We start from the raw sequence: 23,020 nt of genomic DNA on the forward strand, positions 1-23,020 counted from the left end.
CCTCTCACTTTCCCCTTTACAACTCCACTCTCTGTCCTATCCCTTCTCCCTCTCCATCTGTCTCTCTTTTATTTTGATGTTGTCATCATCTTTCTTCCTGTTATAATGGTCTTATGTAGATAGTGCCAGGCACTGCAAGGTCATGGATATCCAGGCCATTTTGTGTCTGGAAGAATGCATTGTAAGGATTCCTACCCTTCCTTTGGCTCTTACATTCTTCCCTCCACCTTTTCCGCAATGGACCCTGAGCCTTGGAAGATGTTGTAGAGATGGATGTTTCAGTGCTGAGCACTCCTTTCTCACTTTTTCTCAGCACTGTGGTGCCTTTTGAGTCATCTCAGAGGTCACTGCCATCTGAAAAGAGAAGTTTCTCTAACTAAAAGTGAGAGTAGCATTAATATATGGGTATGAACATTAAAAGAAGTGGAGTTTATTGGGATATTTTCATGTATACATACAATGTACTTTGATCCTCTTTATCTTTCAATTACCAATTATTCTTTCTTCCCTCTTCCCTTCTCTCCCTTTCCTTCCTCTCCCCTTCTTTTCTCTTCCCTCCCTTCTCCTCCCCTTACTTTCTCTTCCTGCCTTCCCCTTTCCTTCTTTTCTTTCTTTCTTTATTTTTTTAAGGTAGGGTCTTGCTATAGCTCAGGCTGACCTGGAATTCAGTATGTAGTCTCAAGCAGTCTCCCTTCTTTCTTTTCCTTCCCTTCCTTTCCTTTCCTTTCCTTTTCCTTTTCTCTTTCCCTTTCTTTTTTCCTTTCCTTTTTCCTTTCCTCTTTCCTTTCCTCTTTCTTCTCTTCTTTCTTTCCTCTTTCTTTCCCCTTTCTTTCCCCTCCCCTTTCCTTCTTTCCTTTTTCTTTCTTATGATAGGGTCTCAGTCTGTAGTCCAGACTTTAAACTCAGGGTGATCCAAGGGACTCAGCCTCTTTAATGCTGGGATTACAGACATGAGTGACCACATCAAATTACCCTCCCTTATCACCTTCCTTTCAACCCTGTTCATCTTCCTTAATAGTCCCTCTTCTACTATGTCTTTTTCTTTCTGCGATATCACATGAGAGATTTTTTTTTCTACGTAATATCACTACTGAAAAGTCCAATATGAGTCTAATTCTTGTCTTTTTAGCTAATGTATTTCTTTATTTTGGAAGTTGTTTTAACAATTCAACCAATTAAGGCAAATGACCCCCTTTTTTGGAGCAGTTTTGCTATCTTAAGCCTGGAAGACTTTGTTCATCTACTTCTTACCTTTGGAAGCATTCCCATCTCCACTAAAGCAAAACATGTCGCCATATTACTTTATCATTATCTATTTGCCTGTTTGTCTTACTGAGTAGAATCTTATTAAAGATGGAAGTATTTTTAGTATCTCTGTGTATAGCACAGAGTAGATATCCAATGTGTTTGAATACATTAACTAAGTGAAGGAAAGTGAGATAGGTTAAATATTTCTTGTACTTTCATAAAAGTTTTTATGATAATACCTTAAAATTTTCCCCTTCCTTTGAAACAATTAGGTGTATTTGGAGCAGGCAAAAGCTACTTGCTGGCTGTGGTAATTTTGTTCCTTGTACAGCTCTTTGAAAAGAGTGAAGCTCTTACAGGTGGAAATGCAAGGCCATGGAAACTTTTGATTTCTTCTTCCACTAATGTAGCTGTTGACCGAGTACTGCTTGGGTAGGTGTAACAGCATATGTTAAGTCACTGATGCTTTAGATTTGATTATGAGAGATGGAATCCACCATAGGTATCAAGTGAACATAAATATTTTTGCTGCCTGTGTAGGAATGCAAGGCCATTGCTCTGACTCAGAGGTAGTATCTGTGAAACAGGCTAACTTACTAATTAATAATTAGTAATTTATAAGTAGGCGAAGATCATATGTCAAACTTGGACAGTTTTGACATTGAGATGGGATACTCTTGTACTGATTCAACTTGAACCAAGAATAGCTAAAGCTGGAAATGTATTGCTTGGGGAGGCAAACTGCCTAGTGCTGAGCATTCCTGCCAGGCACTTATCAGACTTGGGTTATAGTGAGCAACTTGGACTGATGAGGTAATATCTCTTCAGGGAGCTAAAAGCAGGCTTACCTATTATTAAAAATAATGTATCTTGGGTTAGAAAGTTGGCTCAGCAGTTTAGGTGCTTGCTTCCAAAACCTACAGGTCTAGGTCATATTCCCATGAGGTTGTGCTCTTATGTCTCCTCTCCCACCACTTTCCACTGAAGGTAGAATTCCCCATGTGGTCATGAATGCATCACCAGTACAGTAATCTTATATGTAATGCTTGTAAATCTTTATCTGTTTTATTTAAAGGCTTCTCAGTCTTGGATTTGAAAAGTTTGTCAGGGTTGGGAGTGTTAGGAAGATTGCCAAGCCAATTTTACCCTACAGGTAAGATTGCTAAATTTCAACTCACAGGTTGTTCAAAGAAATATGAACATTTAATAATTTTTACCATAAATTTGTGGGACTTTTTTGGGCACAATTATTTATGTGGGGTATAGGTGCACATGTGTGGCCCACTAATGTCCTAGAGGCCAGAGGAGAATGTCAGATGTCCTGTTTTCATTCATCCTCTTGTTTTCTTGAGATGGAGTCTCATTGAACTCAGAGCTGCCATTTTTGGTCAGACTCATTAACCAGCAAACCCCAATGATTCTGTGCTCTCCAGTGCTCCCATTAGATTGAGGTTATAGGTATGTGTGGCCAAGTCTTCCTGTTTCTGTGAGTACTGGGGAATCACAGTAAATCAAGCCTTCTCAAGACCTCTTGCTTGTATAGTAATTACTCTTAACAGCTGAGCCATCTCCTCAGCCCCAAGTTTGGTTTCAAGAAAGAGTAAAAATAGCTTTATTTGTATTTACTTAATTTTGGTTAAGTTGGGAAATCTAATTTAGGAAGTCTAACTTGTGTCTTGCTCTTTTGTGATGTACGGAAATGAGAGAGAGGAATGTTCAGTCATATAATTCATTTTTAGCTTGCATGCTGGCTCAGAAAATGAAAATGAACAATTAAAAGAACTCCAGGCATTAATGAAAGAAGACCTTACTCCTGTGGAAAAGGTCTATGTGAGAAAAAGTATCGAGCAACATAAACTGGGGACCAATAGAACCCTGCTGAAGCAGGTAAGGGGACATAGCATTAGTTTCTTTCTTTCTATTTTTTTTTTTTTCTTTCTAGGGTCTCACTCTAGCCCATGTGGACCTAGAATTCACTTTGTAGTCTTAGAGTGGCCTTGAGCTCACGACAATCCTCCTACCTCTGTCTCCTGAGTGCTGGGATTAAAGGTGTGCACCACCACGCCCGGCTCTAGTTTCTTTCTTAATTTATATACATATATTCTATATTTCTCTTTAATTATAGGAAGAATGTTTTCCATAATAAAACTGTTATGATAGCTTAGATTCATTACATAAATATAGCTTATCTGTCCTTAAACAGTTCATCCAGTACATATTTTGTTTGCTGCAAGCCATTTTTCCAAGTTGTAAGAAGACCCTACTCACCATGTCCACCACACTCTTTCTCCTTCCTATTTCCATGCCTTTTTATAGGTTTGGAGAGGAAAGTGAAGAGCTTAAAGCAGTTCCTTGGCAAGCTCAAAGAAGTTAGTTGTGTGCTAGGAGAAAAAACGGAAAACAGTTTTGACCCTGGCAAAATAACAAAGTGAAATTTTTCTTTGATGGTTTCCCAGAAAATTGTCTGTGCCCAAGAATCCAAGTGGCACAACACCTATTTCCAGGGAGCTGGTGCCAGGACTTGGTTTATAGTACATAAGAAGCATCGTCTCCTTGATCAAGGGCAGCTGGGCATCAGCTGTCAGGAGAAACCAGTCACTAGCTTCCTCTTATGACTAGAGAGCATGGAGTGCAACACCACAGGAAAGTTAGTGGCTTCTTGAACCATGTGGAAATTAGAAATTTTCTTTTTTTTAATAATTTTTTATTGACAACTTCCGTAATTGTAAACAGTATCCCATGGTAATTCCCTCCTTCCTCCCACTTTCCCCTTTGAAACTCCACTCTCCATCATATCCCCTCCCCCTTTCAATCAGTCTCTCTTTTATTTTGATGTCATGATCTTTTCATCCTATTATGATGGTCGTGTGTAGGTAGTGTCAGGCACTGTGAGGTCATGGATATCCAGGCCATTTTGTGTCTGGAGGAGCACGTTGTAAGGAGTCCTACCCTTCCTTTGGCTCTTACATTCTTTCTACTACCTCTTCCACAATGGACCCTGAGCCTTGGTATGATAGAGATGTTTCAGTGCTGAGCACTTCCCTGTCACTTCTCAGCACCATAGTGCCTTCTGAGTTATCCCAATGTCACTCTCTTCTGAAAAGTGTAGCTTCTCTAACGAAAAGTGAGAGTAGCATTAATATATGGGTATGAACATTAAGGGAAGTGTTTACTGGGCAATTTGGTGAGCCTAGTATATACATTTATCCAGACAGCAGCAGACATTACACCCCTAAGGCTCATGACTACCTCTCTGGTAGGTTTTTAGTATCAGGGATGTATTCCCTCCCATGGAGTGGCCCTCCAGTCTAATTAGAGAGTGGTTGGTTTCTCCCATAACAGACATGCTACTATTTCACCCATTGGCTCATTTGGCCTGGTTGGCCTAGTTTAAGGATTGTAGTGTCCACTGTTGAGGATCTCCACTGGTGATTTCTCTCTCTCCCATTGAACTGTATGCAGCATAGCTTTTTTCTGCTTTTTTTTTTTTTTTTTTTGTCAGCTGGTCTACATGGAGGAGGTTTTCAGCTCAGTTCCAGCAGGACTTCTCATTGATCTTGCATCCCAAGTATGTAGAGTCTTTAGCAATAGGGTCTTACCTTGTATTCCTGGTGGGAAACCAAGGGCTTCAGCAATGGCCTGTAATGTTGACCTCCCGGGCCAACAACTCACAGGAAGGTATCCCATCCCTGGCACCAAAAATTTTCTAGTAACAAGCTATGGCTTCTAGGTGTTCCATTGTTCAAAAAAGTAGGTTTCCATATGATTTATTTATATCCTCTTAGACTTTGATTAGCCCTCCCCCCATCTCTTCCCCTGACCTCACTTAGGCCTTTTCACCCCCATTAATCTATTCTTCTTTTTACATATATACAATGCCATCCTATTAAGTCCCACCTCCCTCCTTTTCTATTCCCTTTATATTTCCTTTCTAGCTTACTGGACTCTGCTACGGAATTTTATTCCTACTCACATAGAAGTCCAATTATTTGTAGGTAGGATCCACATATGAGAGAGAACATGTGGTGCTTGGCTTTTGGGGCCTGGGTTACCTCACTTAGTATAATGCTTTCCAGATCCATCCGTTTTCCTGAAAATTTCATAACTTCATTTTTCTTTACCGCTGAGTAGAACTCCATTGTGTAAATGTGCCACGTCTTCATTATCCACTCATCAGTTGAGGGACATCTAGGCTCGTTCTGTTTCCTAGCTATTATAAATTGAGCAGCAGTAAACATGGTTGAACACATACTTCTAAGGAAATAAGGTGAGTCCTTTGGATATATGCCTAGGAGTGCTATAGCTGGGTCATATTGTGGACCCACTTTTAGCTGTCTTAGGAACCTCCACACTGATTTCCATTATGGCTGTACCAGATTGCATTCCCACCGACAATGTAGAAGGGTTCCTTTTTTTCTACATTCTCAACAGCATTTATGGTTATTTGTTTTCATGATGGTAGCCATTCTGACAGAGTGAGATGGAATCTCAATGGAGTGTTAATCTACATTTCCCTAATGACTAGAGATGTCGAACATTTTTTTAGATGTTTATATGCCATCTGTATTTATTCTTTTGAGAACTCTATTTTGTTGAATAGCCCATTTTTAATTGGGTTGTTTGATTTTTTATTTATTTATTTATTTATTTATTTGAGAGCGACAGACACAGAGAAAAAGACAGATAGAGGGAGAGAGAGAGAATGGGCGCGCCAGGGCTTCCAGCCTCTGCAAACGAACTCCAGACGCGTGCACCCCCTTGTGCATCTGGCTAACGTGGGACCTGGGGAACTGAGCCTCGAACCGGGGTCCTTAGGCTTCACAGGCAAGCGCTTAACCGCTAAGCCATATCTCCAGCCCTGATTTTTTATTATTTAATTTTTTGCGTTGTTTGTATATCCTAGATATTAATCCTCTGTCAGGTGTATAGCTGGCAAAGATTTTCTCCCATTCTGTAGGTTGCCTCTTTGAAAGTAGGCATTTTCTACAAGCGATTTGGGGAAACCAAATTGTTTGGGACCTTGTGTTGGTCATCTATTGCTGAAATTATGCCACTGAACAGGTTTCAGTATGTCATAAGATAGCTGATAACACTATATGCCAATTGGTATAGCTCAGCTTTGGATTGTGGGTCAAATCTTTCATTCTTAGCATAGATGCCCATAGCATCTTCTTCTCTTGACCTGCAGAAGATCTTAGACTTGCATGAAAAAAAAAAAAAAAAAAAGATAGGCTACATCACATGCAGTTAAAGCTTCTATCATATCCTGTCCTCTAACATTCTGTTATGCATGTGGCCAAATCCAGCCTTAGTGGGGCAGGGAATTATCCTCTACCTACCTCTCTGGTGAAAAGCACTGCAAAGTCACATACCAAATGGTGTGGATGTGACATTAAAAACAAAACAAAATTCACAGGGAAAAGAAACTAGAATTAGTAACAAATACATTTTTGTTTTGATTCTGTAAGTTTCAGAAGATTGAAGACTAACTTTCTATGATCTTAGTTACAGTATTGACTTTGTACTTCCTCTTTTCAACTGAGTACTGAATGGGATTGTGCCCAGTGAATATGAACTTATTTGTATGAATGACTTCCTGGTTCACTCACCTGACATGGTGATGTGTGAGAATAACTGCTGATGAATTTTTGATAATTTCAAGTGAAAGCACCAGCATATGCTTATTGCTAATTGGTTTAGGTAGTCACAGTGAAAACAATTGTAAAGGAAATATTTTTAAAAGTTTCTTCTAGAAAATTTCCAGTGCAGTCAAGCAATCAGACCTGACAAGATCCTTACAGTGCTCTTATAATACTTCTTAAAATAATTATTACTTAAGTCAATAATGAAATCTCTTCTACTGTTAGACTCTTAGCAGTATAATAATGAATTAAATGATAAACATAATGTAATTCTTGGGCTGGAGAGATGGCTTTATCAGTTAAGGCATTTGCCTGTGAAGCCAAAAGACTCAGGATTCCCCAGGACCCATGTAAGCCAGATGCAGAAAGTGGCACATGTGTCTGGAATTCATTTACAGAAGCTAAAGGCTCTGGTGCTCCCATTCTCTGTCTACCTGCCTCTCTCAATTACATAAATGAATTTTAAAAAATACAATTCTTTTAAGAAAAACTTCATTTTTATGTAGATGCTTGTTTTTATAAAGTTTTTTTTTTTCTTCGTGTATGTTGTCAGTGTGGGTTCTTGCAAGTGTGAGGACTTGGGGTTTTTTCTCTTATAAAAATGCTGGTTGTGGGTTGGAGAGATGTTTAGAAGCTAAGGCAGTTGCCTGCAAATGTGTATGTGTGGAGGCCAGAGGACAACTTCAAGTGTCATTCTCAGAAGCACTGTCCACCTCCTTTGAGATAGGGTCTGTCATTGGCCTGGAGCTTGCCAATCAAGCTAGACTGGTTGACAGTGAACCCTAGGGATCCATCTCTGCCTCCGCAGAGCAGGAATTATAGGCATGCCCCATCACACCCAGCATATGTATTTTTTTAACCTCAACAGTAGGGTAGAACTTTTTATTTTATTTTAGTTATGAGAGAAAGAGAGAAAATGGATATGCCTGCCCCTAACCACTGCATACCAACTCCAGATGCATGTACCACCTTGTTCATTTCGCTTATATGGATACTGGGGAATTGAACCTGGGTTCTTAGGCACGCAAGTGCCTTAACCAACTGCTAAGCTATCTCTCTAGCACCCCAGCATTTTAAAAATAATGCTTTATTTATTTGTTTATTTATTGGGGGGGGCAGATAGAGAATCAGTGTGCCAGGGCTTCTAGCCACTGCAGATGAGCTACAGACACAGTTCCACCTTGTACATCTGCCTTATGTGGATACTGGGGAATCAAACCTGTGTCCATAGGCTTTATAGGCAACTAAGTGCCTTAACCACTAAGCCATCTCTCCAGCCTACACCCAGCATTTTTACAGGAGATAAAACCCATGTCTTCACACTTGCAAGATTAGCACTTTATTGACTGAGCTATCTCTCTCTGTCTCTCTTTCTATATATTTGTTTTGTTTTGTTTTTTGCTTTTTCAATGTAGGGTCTTTGCCCCAGGATGACCTGGAATTTACTATGTAGTCTCACATCAATCCTCCTACCTCTGCCTCTAAGCACTGGGATTATAGGCATGTATCAAAAATACTTCTTTAAGTTAAAAAATTATTTCTTTTTAAATATTTCTTTATTTTTTTTAAATATTCTATTTATTTATTCATTCATTTGAGAGAGAGAGAGGCAGGTAGAGAGAATGGGTACACCAGGGTCTCTAGCTGCTGCAAACAAACTCCAGTCACATGCACCACCTTGTGCATCTGGCTTACATGGGTACTGGGGAATTGAACCTCGTTCCTTAAACTTTGCAGGCAGGTGCATTAACCATTAAGCCATATCTCCAGCCCCAAATTAAGATTTCTTCATGGTGCTGAAGAGATGGCTCAGCAGTTAAGCCTAATGATTATAGTCTTAAGGTGGTCTTGAACTCAGAGCCATCTCTCTGTCTCTGCCTCCCAAGTACTAAGATTAAAGGCGTGTGCCACCACACCTGGCTCTTTTTTTGTTTATTAATAAAAGAAGGAAAGCCTAACTGAAGCAGAGCTATTATAGGTGGTGAATGTTATTAAGAAAATATGTTTAGGGCAGGAGAGAGGGCTTAGTGGTTTAATGCTTGTCTGTGAACCCTAAGGACCCCAGTTCAAGGCTCGATTCCCCAGGACCCACATAAGCCAGATGCACAAGGTGATGCATGCATCTGGAGTTCATTTGCAGTGACTACAGACCCTGGCACGCCCATTCTCTCTCTCTCTGCCTCTTTCTCTCTCTCTCTCTGTCACTCTCAAATAAATAAATAAAAATAAAAAAAAAACTTAAAAAAAAAGAAAATATGTTTGCTTTTTTTTCTTAGGATCTGTGAAGGCTAATTTGGAAAGCATATTTTTGTTGGTAACATTTTTTCAAAACAAGAAGTAATCTGTTTATATGGTCTTCCCTTGCTATCAGGAGATGTAACTATATTTCAGATATTATTAGAAATGAATATGGATATGAATGTGTATACATATATATTCATACATTATATACAGATGCATTTGTATATGTATATATTTGCATAGCTTATATACTACTAGGCTAATAACCATATCTAATTTTAGAAAATTCATAGTGTTGCAGTTACCTTCTCATTGTTGGAACAAAGCTTCATCCAGAAACAGCTTATAAGTGGAAAGGATTTATTTCAGCTTACAGTTTCAAAGCATGACAGGCATGAACAGGAAGCCTGGGTTACATCTCCACATCAACAGAAAGGAAGTAGTCCATCTACTGTGCTCAGTGCTATGCTCCATTACCTCAAAGCCCACCCCAGCAACACACCTGCTCCAGCAAGGCTCCATTTCCCAGAGGCCCCACAACTTTCCCAAACGGCCATCAGCTGAGGACCAAATATTCTAAACACATAAACCTATGGGGGTCGTTTCACATTCAAACCATCATATAGATTTATAAAGGTTAAATGTTAGCCTTTTTGGCTTTTTGCCTTGAGAATAATGGTTTTTACTATTTTTAAGACATATAAGGACTTGAGAGATGGCTCAGTGGTTAATGTGCTTTCCTGCAAAGCCAAAGAACCCAGGTTCAATTCCCCAGAGCCCATGTAAGACAGATGTACAAGGTGACACATGTGTCTGGAGTTCATTTGCAGAGGCTGCTGATGCACTCATTCACTCTATCTGCCCTTTCTTTTTTTCTCTCTCTTAATAAAATAAATAAAAATTTTAAAAATACATTTTAAGACTCAAATATACTAAAAGCTATATGTCCACTTGAAATTTATTGTTTAGAATTAGAAAACTTTTTAAAAACTTAATTAATTTATTTATTTATGAGAGATAGATCATGGGTGCACCACCACTCCTGCCACTGCAGATGAACTCTAGACACATGCACCACTTTGTGCATCTGGCTTTGCATGGATACTGAGAAATTGAACCCAGGCCATCAGGCTTGGCAAGTAAGTGCCTTTAACCACTGAGCTATTTCTCAAACCCTAGAATTATAAAATTTTATCCTTTAGTTTTTTCTTTGTTTACTTAACTTTTGGGATAAAGCCTTGAACTCAACGATTCTCCAGGCTCATCCTCTTGAGTGTTAGAACTATAGGCACGCATTTCCACATGCAGCTACCTTAAATAAAATACTATTGTGTTCAAAGCCTAACTCAGGACAGTTCATTAGCATATTCAGTGTTCTTTGTGGAGAACTTTGACCAGTGTTGATATAATACATACTTTATTAATCAAGCTTATCTAGAAAATAAAAGACATGTTATCCTTGAAATTTCCTAAATCATTGATAATATAATACTTCCCTTCTAATTTTAAAATGTAACTTTTGTTCTTATTAATGGGATTGTAGGTAAAGTAGCCTGTCTTCTATAATTTCTACATTACATGTGGAATAATAAAAATAAGGAAAAAAGGTAACCAGTACTTTCTGATTATTAGGAACTAAAGTAAAACTTTGATTTCTGATTTTAGCCTTTAAGTTTTTGATAAATGAAATTTTACCTGGGTATTGTGGCATATGCCTTTAATCACAGCACTCAGGAGGCAGAGGTAGGAGGATTGCTGTGAGTTCAAGGGCACCCTGAGATGACATGGTGAATTCCAAGTCAGTCTGGGCTGGGGGAGACCCTACCTCAAAAACCAAAAAGAAAATAGAAAGAATTTTTTATTTATTTTTAATAGTTATCAATGCTATTTTTGTTTTGCTGGGTATGGTCAACCATAGCTATAGTCTAGTATTCAGGAGAGTGGTCTCAAAACATTGTTCCTTATTTTCTTAAAGGTTCGTGTTGTTGGCATTACCTGTGCAGCCTGTCCTTTCCCATGCATGAATGATCTTAAATTTCCTGTTGTCGTGCTGGATGAGTGTAGTCAAATGACAGAACCGGCCTCTCTCCTTCCCATCGCAAGGTAAACTAAAATATTCCTTGCTCAAGAGTGCTCAGTGTCAACATTATTTCAAACTTCCTGACTTCAGTCTCCTATGAAACCCTTGTCAGAATTGGTTAGCAATTCAAAGTCATTTTGAGAATAATACACAGGAAAACTTTTGAAATGTATCAAAATTTGGTTAGATTGTAGTCTAGACATTTGAAACACATATTTTTTGTACGTGTGTGTGATGAATGGTATGTGCACATGTGTGTGTAGATGTACGTGACCCATGTACATGTGCCCAGGCCAGAGGAACATATCTGGTGTCCTTCTGTCACTCCTCTCTGTATTTTCTTGAGACAGTGTCTTTCCTTCAACTAAAGCTACTGTGGATCAGTTAGCCCCAGTGATTCTACCATCTCTGCTCCTACCCATTCCCCTCACCAGACTGGAGTTATAGATGTGTGTGGCCATGCCCAGTTTTTATATGGGTCCTGAAGAGTCAAACTTGGCTGTCTCCAGTCTTAAGAGGCCTTCATGCTTAAGTGGAAAGCACTCTTAACCACTGAACCTCAGCCCTAAATCACATCTTTTTTTTTTTCCCCCCAAGGTCATGTCTCACTCTAGCCCAGACTGACCTGGAACTTACTCAAGGCCCCAGGCTGGCCTCAAACTTACAGGGATCCTGCTAACTCTGCCTCCCATATACTGGGATTAAAGTTGTGCACCACTACGCTGGGCTTCTGAATCACATCTTTCTTAAACTGTGAGAGCACTGCTGCTAGGGTTCTGCCGGAACTTTGCAGACCTTTCACAGTTAGTTCCTCTGTAGTTATATTTGAATAATCTAACGCTGCTGAAGAGTGTCCTCCCACTTTGGTATAAACCGACTGTTGACTAAAAGCATTTTTATGTTATGAAAAAATATAAAGTATACGAAGAAAATAAGTTAAATTCATCTAAAAATTTTTGTTATTATTTTCCTATGGTGTGTGAGATATATGTGCGTGCACATAGGCAGGCACATGCTATGTGGAGGTCAGAGGACAAATTTCAGGTGTAGGTCTTCACCACCTACCTCCTTTGTAGCAAGGTTTGTTTCTCTCATTCTCACTATTGTTCTTTGCTGCATGAGCTATGAGCTTCCAGGCTTCTAGAAAATTCTCCTTTCTCTGCTTCCCAACTCACTGGCAGCATGCTGGGAGCACAGAAGCCTGCCATAGCTTCTGACTTTTACATGGGGTCTGGGACTCAAACTCTGGAAATTAGGCTTGAGTGGCAAGCATTTTATCCACTGAGCAATATTCCCAACCCTTTGTCTCCTAAAATTCAAGAGTATTAAATCTTCTAAGCTGCTCTGGCTAATGGAAAATTGTGCTTTAAAGCACCTTTTGGGACTGCAATTCAGTTCAGTGGTAGAACATGTATTTAGCATGTGTTTGATCCTTTGTACCGTAGCAGTAAGCATACCAGACTAGGACTCCATAGACTTTGCTCCATCCTCAGTTGGTAAAGGAACAGAGTACCAACTATCAGAGATTACCTGGGGTGTGGGAGGTCCTGGACCATTATTCTTTCATTTTTTTTTTTTTTTTTTTATTTTAACTGGGATAGGTCTGGGCAAACAAAATCACTTGATCACTGTTCCCAGAAGCCAAGGTTGGAGGGTCATTGAGTCCCTGGGTATAAGGTAGAAGGCAGAGGATCAGTACATGCTACTCTATACTAAACACATTGTGTCTCATTGATCCTTCCTATAGCCAAGAGCACAAGTATTATTATTATAGATTACTGATAAGAATCCTGAAGGATAGAGAGACTTAAATAACTTTGTTATATGCATGCATGTAATCGAGTTGAGATTTGGATATAGATTTTTGTGTAAAACTTGAACTTTTGAACTATGTCTTATTTCTTAAAAAACAGTTAGCCTTGAGGGCCTAGTTTTTCTCACATCTAAACCAGCCACTTAAGCCGAATGAAATCCAAGAACCCTTTTAAGAAGATGGATTCTAATGATCAGTGTTTACCAAATGTATTTTGTGATACTAACTCCACACAGAGGAAAGGGACACTTAAAACATGTGGAAAAAATTGGGCTGGAGAGATGGCTCAGCAGTTAAAGGTGCTTGCTTGAAAGCCTATTGGCCTGGGTTCAATTCCCCAGTACCCACATAAAGCCAAATGCACAAAGTGGTGCAGGCATTTGGAATTTGCAGGGGCTAGAGGGCTTGACACACCTATTCTCATCCCCCTCTCCCTCTCTCTCTGCTTGCAAATTAGTAAATAAAATATTTTTCAAAGCATTTGTAAAAAAATACATTATTCCTAATTTTTTTAAAATTTTTAAATTTTTATTAACATTTTCCATAATTATAAAAAAAATCCCATGGTAACTCCCTCCCTCCCCACCCCCACACTTTCCCCTTTGAAATTCCATTCTCCATCATATTCCTAATTTTTAAAGAATTTAAATATTTTAAAACATGTAATTATTTAAATAGTTAAATAAAATAATTTTTTTAGACAAACATATCTTCATTTATTAATTGCCTATGACATAATTTCCCAGACAACTTTAGAAGTTTTAATGTAGCAAGTAAAATACATCAAGGAAAGTGTGTTTTATGCTGCAGAGCTCTTTTAATGCACTCATGTTATTGTTGAGAATTATCTTGCTAAGCCTTACTTATGACATCAATATTGTTTATAAGCTTAAAATAGCAACCAAGTACGAAAGTACATATATAAGTAACTTACAGAGACAAGTAGAATATCAAATAGATGCCATACGTTAAAAACAACATGATTTTAAGTGGAAACTACTTAAAGAGCAAAGCTTCCATGTTGCTTAATATTCTTTTTGTTTTTACTAAATATATTGACTGAAAATTAGTACAAGAAACCAAAGGCAGGTTGCAAAATGGAAGGTAAGAAGGATAAATCAACCTAAAATATAAAAACAAACAGTAGTAAAATAAAAGCAACTGTATAACCGGCAATTTGGGGCTAGGTAGCTTTTGAAATAAAAATAAAAATCACTCATGTGATCAATATAGCTCTCATGTAGGGCAAACAGCTACAGATTGCAAACCTTCTCCAGGGTACCTTTAGAGCACAGAGAATTGATGTAGTGTCATTTTCTCGCTTCTGTTGATTCTACTGAGGCCCAAATACAAGCAGTATCTACTCTGCTGTCACCTATGACCTTTCTGAGATGAAGTAAAGATTGGACTGTTGTCTCCTGAGTACAAGATAAGTCTTGTCTAGAAAATTATTTTTTCATTATACCCAATGGTTCTAACACTGTAACCAGAAATTATAGGTAACTCAAAAAATATTCAGAAATGTTTAGAAAGTTTCAGAGGCTATAGTTGGAATATAATTTTCATCTCCACTAGTTTCCTATAATTAATAAGATTTTCTCTAGCTCTTCATTCCAAAAGGATAACATAATTTATGAGGTTAGTAAACATTTGACACATTTTAGTATAACCCATAAATATCAAGTGGGAACATTGGAATAATGCCTTCTTCTATAACTAGTTTTCTTCTTCCTTAAACAAGTTCTGTATTTACTACGCAAACTTTTTTTCTAACATCCTATGTTCTAACAACTGAATCAACATTTTCAAAACAGACCAGCCACTCCGGTATCTTTCCATGCCAGCCAAAGTCCTTAGGAACGCAGAGCTCCCCACTTGTCCAAGGGGCCACGGTCCGGGACGTACTTGACTCCGCACTTCGCTGCTACATTGTCTTCGAACTCATCCATTTTGAACTTGGAGAAGCTCCACTTCTTGGAGATATGGTTCTTCTGGCGGCCTGGGAACTTGAACTTGGCCCTGCGCAGGGCTTCGATTACGTGCTCCTTGTTCTGCAGCTTTGTGCGGATGGACAGACATGATGACTTGGCTGATGTGCATTCTGGCCACGGTGCCCTGCAGCTTCCTGAAGGCCCCGCGCATGCCCGGCTGCGGGTCTGTGCCCGCACAGGACAGCAACTTGTTGATGGGGATCACATGGGAGGGGTGGAGCCGCATGCGGATGTGGAAGCCGTCCTTGCCGCAGCTCTTCACCTTGGACTTGTTGGCGCAGATGCGGGTGGCCTCTAGGGCCTCGATAAAATAATTTAAGGAAAAATACTTTAATGCATGACATTTCAAAGACTTTAGTAGGACTATTAACACTATCATCGTTATTCCTCAAAACACTTCATGGATTTAAATTCTTGGAATATATTTTAGAAAGTACAATAAATGTTGTGAATATACTTTTTTTCATAGCTTGGGTTAATTTTTGAAATTCTATTTTTTAGGTTTGAGTGTGAAAAGCTGATTCTTGTTGGAGACCCCAAACAGCTATCTCCTACAATTCAGGGTTCTGATGCAGCTCATGAAAATGGGTTGGAACAAACTCTTTTTGATCGGCTTTGCTTAATGGTATGTACTACTAAATGCACTTATCATTTACTGGTGGTATATTGTGTGGGTTGGTAAAGGGTGAAAGTAGTAGACCATGCCCTTGTTCTGTAATGGTATATAATTGGAATTGTTTAAAACGTACTCATCCCATTATTTTAGCATGCTGTGATAAATGGAACCATTTCTCCATGTATTTTAGCACTGGGTAGTATTGCTTTTGCTTAAAACTTAAGCCTATAATACATCAGTCAGTTATCCATATGGAGATCTATGTCACTTTTTGTTTTCCTTTTTCTTTCTTGTTTTGTTTTTTTCAGATAGTCTTACTGTAGTCCAAGCTGACCTAGTATTCACTATGTAGTCTGAGGGTGGCTTAAACTCACAGCAATCCTCCTGTCTCTGCTTCCCTGTGCTGGGATTAAAGTTGTGTGCCACCATGCCTGCAAGATCTATATCACATTTTTAGACATGTAAAAAATTGACTTTTGTGCATATACTACACACACAACACTACATATACTATATACATACACATGCAAAAAATAAAGAGCACCTCAACTAACTATTAGTAGATTTAAAATACAAGTGAAATTCAATATTTACCACTAAAGTGAACAATTCATTGGTCTCTAGTACAATTAAAATACTCTGCAACTACTACCTCTATCTAGTTACAATGTTTGAAAATAAAAACCCTTGTTTTTATTTTGTTTTTCTATAAATATTCTTTTTAATTTTTTTGGTTTTTTGACATAGGATCTCGCTCTAGCTCAGGCTGACATGTAATTCACTATACAGTCTCAGGCCTGGCAATCCTCCTATATCTGCCCTCCCCCCACCCTGAGCGCCGCCCCCCCCAATTGCTGGGAATAAAGGCATGTGCCACCACACCTGACTTCTTATGAATTTTTGATTAGCATGCACAAATGGGTTTCACTGTGGCATTTTAATATATATACATTTTCACTTGTATGTATGTGTCATTATAATTTGTTCATATTTACTGCTGTTATTTACTGCTACTGTCGTCCTTTCCCACTCCTGCTGATCCCTTGCCTCCCTACAGATAGTCTCCCTTCTGTTTTCAGACATACATATCCCACTACCTTTATAATTTTTACTATTTTGACTCCCATGTTTAGGGCTGTCATCATGTGACAGATATATTTGCATCAACTCTAACTATAGTTTTCAGTTAAAAGTATAAGTATAATTTCTGTCCTGACTGAAAGTGCTCCATTTATAGTAAACCATGTTTTCCTGTTAGTAGTAGTAGTTAGTAGTAGTTGCAGTCATTTCTCTTATCATAAATATGTTTAACCACTAATTGTTATGTTGTGTGGATATACCGTAATACAGCACCTTCTCTAACATTAGTTAATTTCCATTATAAATGATGGTCCTTTGAGGATTTTCTTGCCTGGTGCTTTTAGTTCCAGGTTTCACATGGGTTCTGACTGAGACCTACAAACTTACACAAACCTGTGCTCCAAAGAGTAGTGAGGCTTGATTCTTCCATGTTTTTCTTCTCATAAAAGATACTTGTTCATGTGGTCATTTATGTCACATTTAACAATATAGGTATTATTAACGTTCCTTGTATATAGTAAAAATGTTCTGACAATACCAAAAGTTTTACTAAATAAAAAGTGTGCTCTGGGGCTGGAGAGATGGCTTAGCAGTTAAGTGCTTGCCTGTGAAGCCTAAGGACCCCGTTTCAAGGCTCGATTCTCCAGGACCCACGTTAGCCAGATGCACAAGGGGGTGCATGCGCCTGGAGTTCGTTTGCAGTGGCTGGAAGCCCTGGCATGCCCATTCTCTCTCTCTCTCTCTCTCTCTCTCTCTGTCTGTCTCTTTCTCTCTCTGTCACTCTCAAATAAATAAATAAAAATGAACAAAAAAAATTTTTTTTAAATGATCTGATCTTGGGGGGGGGGGAGTGTGCTCTGGAAGATTGCTAAAGTGGATGAGACTTGTATATTATGTTGTACTGATGCAATTTAAAACTCCTTTGAAGATTCAGAAGGAAAAAAATGGCTTTATCCAAACAGAAGAATGTTTGTAGTTTTAGGGGTTCAGCCTAGGACTCTCAGGCTAGGCAACCCAGCCCTCTTTTTTATTGTATATTTTTAGATAGGGTCTTACTATGTTCTTCAGGCTGACCTTGAACTCACTATATAGCACTGGCAGGACTTTAACTTGTGGTCCTCTTGACTTTACTACCTAGTAACTGGGATTGTAGGCCTGCATTACCAGACCCAACCTAGAGCTTTTGAAAAATCTCTTTTAACTTAGGTTGGGCCAGCTCTAGATAGATCAGAAAAGCATGTTAATTAAGTGCCAAATTTATTGGATATGTCTATTATTTGTTTTATTCTTACTTTGTAATTTTATAGTATAATAGTTTATTGTGAACATACTTCTTTTTTTTAATTATTTGAGAAAGAGGCAGAACGACAGAGAGAAAATGGGCATGCCAGGGCCTTCAGCCACTGGAAACAAACTCTATGTGCATATGGCTTATGTAGGTTCTGGGAAATTGAACTTGGGTCCTTAGGCTTAGCAGGCAAATGCCTTAAGAGCTAAGCCATTGCTGCAGCCCATGAACATACTTTCTTCCTCCCTGATTAATTTTAAACTTTTATTGACAATTTTTATACATGTACATAATGTATTTTCATAATAATCCCCTCCCATTACTTTCTTGTGTCCCTCCTCCCCTGTGAACCCCTTCTTTCCAACTAGTCTATCTTCTATTTGGATGTCTTGTTCTAAAATCCTTCTTCCATCACCCATGAAGATAGCTTGATGTATGCAGGTCATGGTGCAGGTAAATGACAACCCCTGTGAGGTCATGAATGCATTGGCCGCATGAACATACTCATGTTCATAATCTATTTTCTCATGATTGCAGTTATTTTTTAAGATTATAATGGAAGAATATGTAATTTTTAAAATTATTACATTTTTCTTCCCTTAGGGAAAAATGTGATTTAATATTTTTCTTTTCACTAAATTTATTAGGGTCACAAACCAATTCTATTAAGAACCCAGTATCGTTGTCACCCTGCAATCAGTGCTATTGCTAATGACATGTTTTACGAAGGCAACCTCATGAATGGCATTTCAGAAACAGAGAGGAGTCCTTTATTGGAATGGCTACCCACCTTGTGTTTCTACAACGTTAAAGGAGTGGAACAGGTAAATGATGTTAGCGTTGATGGGGATCAGTACTTAATTTCTTGGCTTAATTTTATTGTCATTGTTTGTATGATTTTACTCAGTCTTTCCATAGCCTTTCTGGGAAATATAATTTAGAGTCTGCTTCTTACTCCAGATTGAAAGAGATAACAGCTTTCATAATGTGGCAGAAGCAGCTTTTACACTCAAGCTAATTCAATCACTGATTGCAAGTGGAATAGCGGGCTCGATGATTGGCGTGATAACATTATACAAATCCCAAATGTACAAGGTTTGTGTTACACATTATGATATTTGTCACATTAAATATCATAATTATATATTACAGTGTTTGTTGTTACATTCCTAATAGTTTGGTTTGGTGTTTGGAAACCTTTTGGGACTATAATTTAAGTACTAACAAAGAAACATTCTAGTTTTTTTTCTTGGCCTAGATTTTTTTTGCATAATTAAATGTAAACCTAACAAGGTTTAATTAAATTCAGTTTACAGCTGTTGGGCAAAAATGCAAATAAACAAATTAGAGGAAGAAAATGCAATGTTTGTGTTTGGGGACAGATGGGATTGACTCTGGTTTTCAACATGGTCTTGCATCATTGCTACATTTTATCAAACATATGAGCCAGTTGCTGCTAAATAAATTTTGAAATATTTTTTTCTATTAGTAGTTTTTCTTTTTTATTATTAGCTTATTATTAGCTCAAATTAAAATTTACAAATGAATTTCTGAGAAATAGGTAATTACTTTTGATTGTGTTTCATAAATAATATTGTCATCTAGTTAGTTATTTTAGAAACCCTCTAAGTTCACTTGAGTTATAAAAAGGCAAAAAAAAAAAATCCTCTGTTAGCTTGATTCACATGGCTGCTATGCAAAGTTCTGAGGCTCATGTCCTCAGTCTACAGTGTGTGACCCTATCTTTCCTCCACAGCTGTGGCATGCCCTTGGTGCTGAGGCCGTCAACTATCCTGACATTAAGGCTGTGCAGGTGTCCACAGTAGATGCTTTTCAGGGAGCTGAAAAGGAAATCATTATTCTGTCCTGTGTAAGGACAAGACAAGTAGGATTCATTGATTCAGAAAAACGAATGAATGTCGCATTGACCAGAGGAAGAAGGCATTTGCTCATTGTGGGAAATTTAGTTTGCTTGAGGAAAAATCGACTATGGGGGCGTGTGATCCAACACTGTGAAGGTAAAATAATAAAAATGTGTTTTTTTAAAAAGCATTTTAAGTGAAAACTGATTTTGGTGGTGGGTGAATGATTGGGGTGTTTAGGGTTAAATAATCTCACTTTGGGAGATACCTGATATGATGATATGGTAACTACTGTCAACTAAAGAATAGTTGTCTCACATTTTGTGTCTTTTTAAGGAAGGGAAGATGGATTGCAACATGCAAGTCAGTATGAATCCCAGCTGAACCATTTTCTTAAAGATTATTTTGAAAAACAAGCAGAAGAAAAACAGAAAAAAAGGAGTGAAAATGAAAAATCTAAGGATAAATCTCATTAACAAAAAGGCATGGTCCTGGAATTTTGTATTGCTGTAAATTCAGATTCACTTTACATTATGTGTTTTTACTGTTTTCCTCACTCCAAAGCCCTTTTTGTAGAAGAACTATATTATTTAAATAACATACTGAATAAGTACCTCTAAAAAAATTTGCTCTTTCAAAAAACCAGATGGATGAGCATGAACAAGGGAAGGATAGAAGTCTGCTTTTGGCTGACTCCTTTCTAGTTTTTAGCATGCATGTGTATTTATTTACATAGCATTTAATGGTGTATATAGCATGTGTGGAAGAAAGCTCATGTTGTTAATAAAGGGCCATATGCCCATCATAGATGAAAGACTAGCAATGTCTTGATTATAATTAATATCAATGAAGAATCGATTTTTAACAAGTAAAAAAAATCTCAGTGACCCACTCAGTATTTATTACATGAAAGTAGAAAATTAAATTTTCTCACAATAAAAAAATGATCAGTCTATTCCTGTGGAACTCTTTTATGTGAAGGAAAAAGTAAATTCAGCATATAAAAAGTATGGTTTAGAAACTGTCGAGAATAGCAATAATTTCTAAGTGTTCATCAAAACCATGAGGTCAAAAATGTGACTCTCAGCATTTCTTTACACTGGATAGGAATAGTTAATGAAGTATTACAGAGCCTCTGGGCTGTACTGGCTAACAACTAACATTTAAACTAGATTCCTGAGCTTTGCTGTCAAATACTGCCTGTTCTTTATTAATTTTGAGTAAGTATTTTCTTGGCTAGCTGAAGTTAGGTTTCAAGTAATTTGTTTTTCCAAGAAGAATTAGTAATGTCCCTTTTAAAAACTTTTTATTGAAAACTTTCATAAGTATAGACCATGATCATAATACCCTCCCACAACCCCTACTTTTCCTGCCCAAATCTCCCTTTCACTGTACCCCTTTCCAATTAGACTCTCTTCTGTTTTGGTGTCATTTTTTTTTTCCATCCTATTATAGGTCTTGTGTAGGTATGTCAACCACTGTGAGGTCATGAATATCAACGCTACTTTATGTCTGGAAGAGTGCATTATAAGCAGTCTTCCCCTTACTTTGGCTCTTACATTCTCTCTGACACCTCTTCAGCAATGTGTTTTGAGATGGGAATCCTGTTCCAGCTGTGTAGCCCAAGCTGGTCTGGAAATCTCACTGTTTCTCAGCCTCCAGAGTACTAGAATTACAGGTGTGCAACATCTAGTATATTTTTTTTCTTTGTAACTTAAAGAATAACAAAGCAGTGTAAATTTTCATAATTGCTTCTGAACTCTCCTTTCCCATTCTTTCCAGCCCACCAGCACCATCACTACATCAAGAAAAGGAGTAAAATGTTGGTTGGGGAAGCAATGTGAAATATCTTGGTCTTTTTTCTTTGCTTTCCCTGTTCCCTTAGCCCATGGTGTAGATTTGCATTTCAGGCTTTCTTCCTCTGGGTGGACCTGATTCATAGTGGGTAAGATACTTGTACTTTTGTCACTTGTTTTCATCTCAGCCCCTGTTCCTGTCCATCAGAGCACACAGCCCACTCATTTGTCTTCTCCCAGGCTGTTACCACAGAAACAGAATGGACAGGTAGTACTCATCTCTCAACTTCCTTTAAGAACTGAATAAGAAGTCAAGGATCTATTGGCTCATGTACAAGTGGTTTTTTTCTTAGAGATTAATAAATCAAAACATTTTCTATAATTGGTTATTGTTGGTCATTGTAAAATTGTCTATAGTTGATCATATATTTTTGAGTGAAAATATACTATCTTAGCCCTAGATGTTAGTATGTCTTTTATGCTTGTAAGCAGAAAAAGTTCTGAACAATATTTGATATAGAGCAACCCCTAAATCCAAGCTAATATAGCCTTTATGCCTTTCATCTCAAATTCTAAGCTTCATAGACATACAAGTTAAATTTTAAGTGGTATCTCATCTGATAATCAAAATAATTAAATTTCTGATTTTTTACAGTATAGGCCAGTTTTATAATTATAGCTATCAGATATCTATAAATAAAGGTATACAGTGTTTTCTACTGTTGCAATTTTCACACTGTTGAGTTCTTTATCTTGTGACCATGAAAAGTTAGGTACATGGACAATGAGATGTGGAGAAGGGAAAGGAGATTTAAGGAAAAGGTGGAAAAGTTCCAAAGTGTCAGGGCAAGCAAGTTTAGGATTTTTATCATCATCCAAAGAAGAGAAAGAAATGAAACAGAGAAACTTAGGTTTTTGAGGTAGAAAAGCCAGTAGACTCCATGAGGATCTCCACCAAGATGAGCAACTGTGCTGAGGGAGGGGCTTCTGGGGTTTAGTACATTATTTCATTTCGGGGACAAATGCTACTCCTACCTTCTTAGATGAGAAGTAGTGTCTGGAGCAAGTGACTGAGTGACAGACTACCCAAGATCGCAGGAGGATTTTGTCCCACTGATCAGGAGGAGGTGATTATGGAGGGGTGATTGAGATATTCCCCTTCCTAATGCTACCAGGGAAACAGGAGGTGGCAGTCTGTCCTTCAGTGACTTGCAAGCGTGATGTCTACCTGCCTACAGCACCATCCTGTGTTCATAGATGACAATGTTATAACAATGTTCTCCAGATTTTTATTCATTGAACTCAATTAGCTTACATGTATTGAAACAATGAAATTTATAGGCCCTATTTTAAGTAGTCATAA

At 38.0% G+C, this 23,020-nt stretch overlaps 1 protein-coding gene and 1 pseudogene across 3 annotated transcripts in view; one reads left to right on the forward strand and one right to left on the reverse strand.

Moving 5' to 3' along the window:
- Zgrf1 (zinc finger GRF-type containing 1) overlaps positions 1–21,255 on the forward strand; it is an 81,877-nt gene extending 60,622 nt beyond the window's left edge. For all 3 annotated transcript variants that reach the window (XM_045143894.1, XM_045143895.1, XM_045143896.1), the window contains 9 exons: positions 1,521–1,680; positions 2,324–2,401; positions 2,988–3,135; positions 11,107–11,234; positions 15,517–15,640; positions 18,647–18,823; positions 18,960–19,094; positions 19,756–20,017; positions 20,198–21,255. In XM_045143894.1, the coding sequence (XP_044999829.1) occupies positions 1,521–1,680; positions 2,324–2,401; positions 2,988–3,135; positions 11,107–11,234; positions 15,517–15,640; positions 18,647–18,823; positions 18,960–19,094; positions 19,756–20,017; positions 20,198–20,337 (1,352 nt within the window). In that variant the 3' untranslated portion in view covers positions 20,338–21,255. The remainder of the gene's footprint in view (positions 1–1,520; positions 1,681–2,323; positions 2,402–2,987; positions 3,136–11,106; positions 11,235–15,516; positions 15,641–18,646; positions 18,824–18,959; positions 19,095–19,755; positions 20,018–20,197) is intronic.
- Positions 14,557–15,394, reverse strand: LOC105944011 (annotated as a pseudogene).
- Positions 21,256–23,020: the final 1,765 nt, after the last annotated feature.

Source organism: Jaculus jaculus, chromosome 2 (assembly GCF_020740685.1).
Source record: "Jaculus jaculus isolate mJacJac1 chromosome 2, mJacJac1.mat.Y.cur, whole genome shotgun sequence".
Taxonomy (NCBI): Eukaryota; Metazoa; Chordata; class Mammalia; order Rodentia; family Dipodidae; genus Jaculus; species Jaculus jaculus.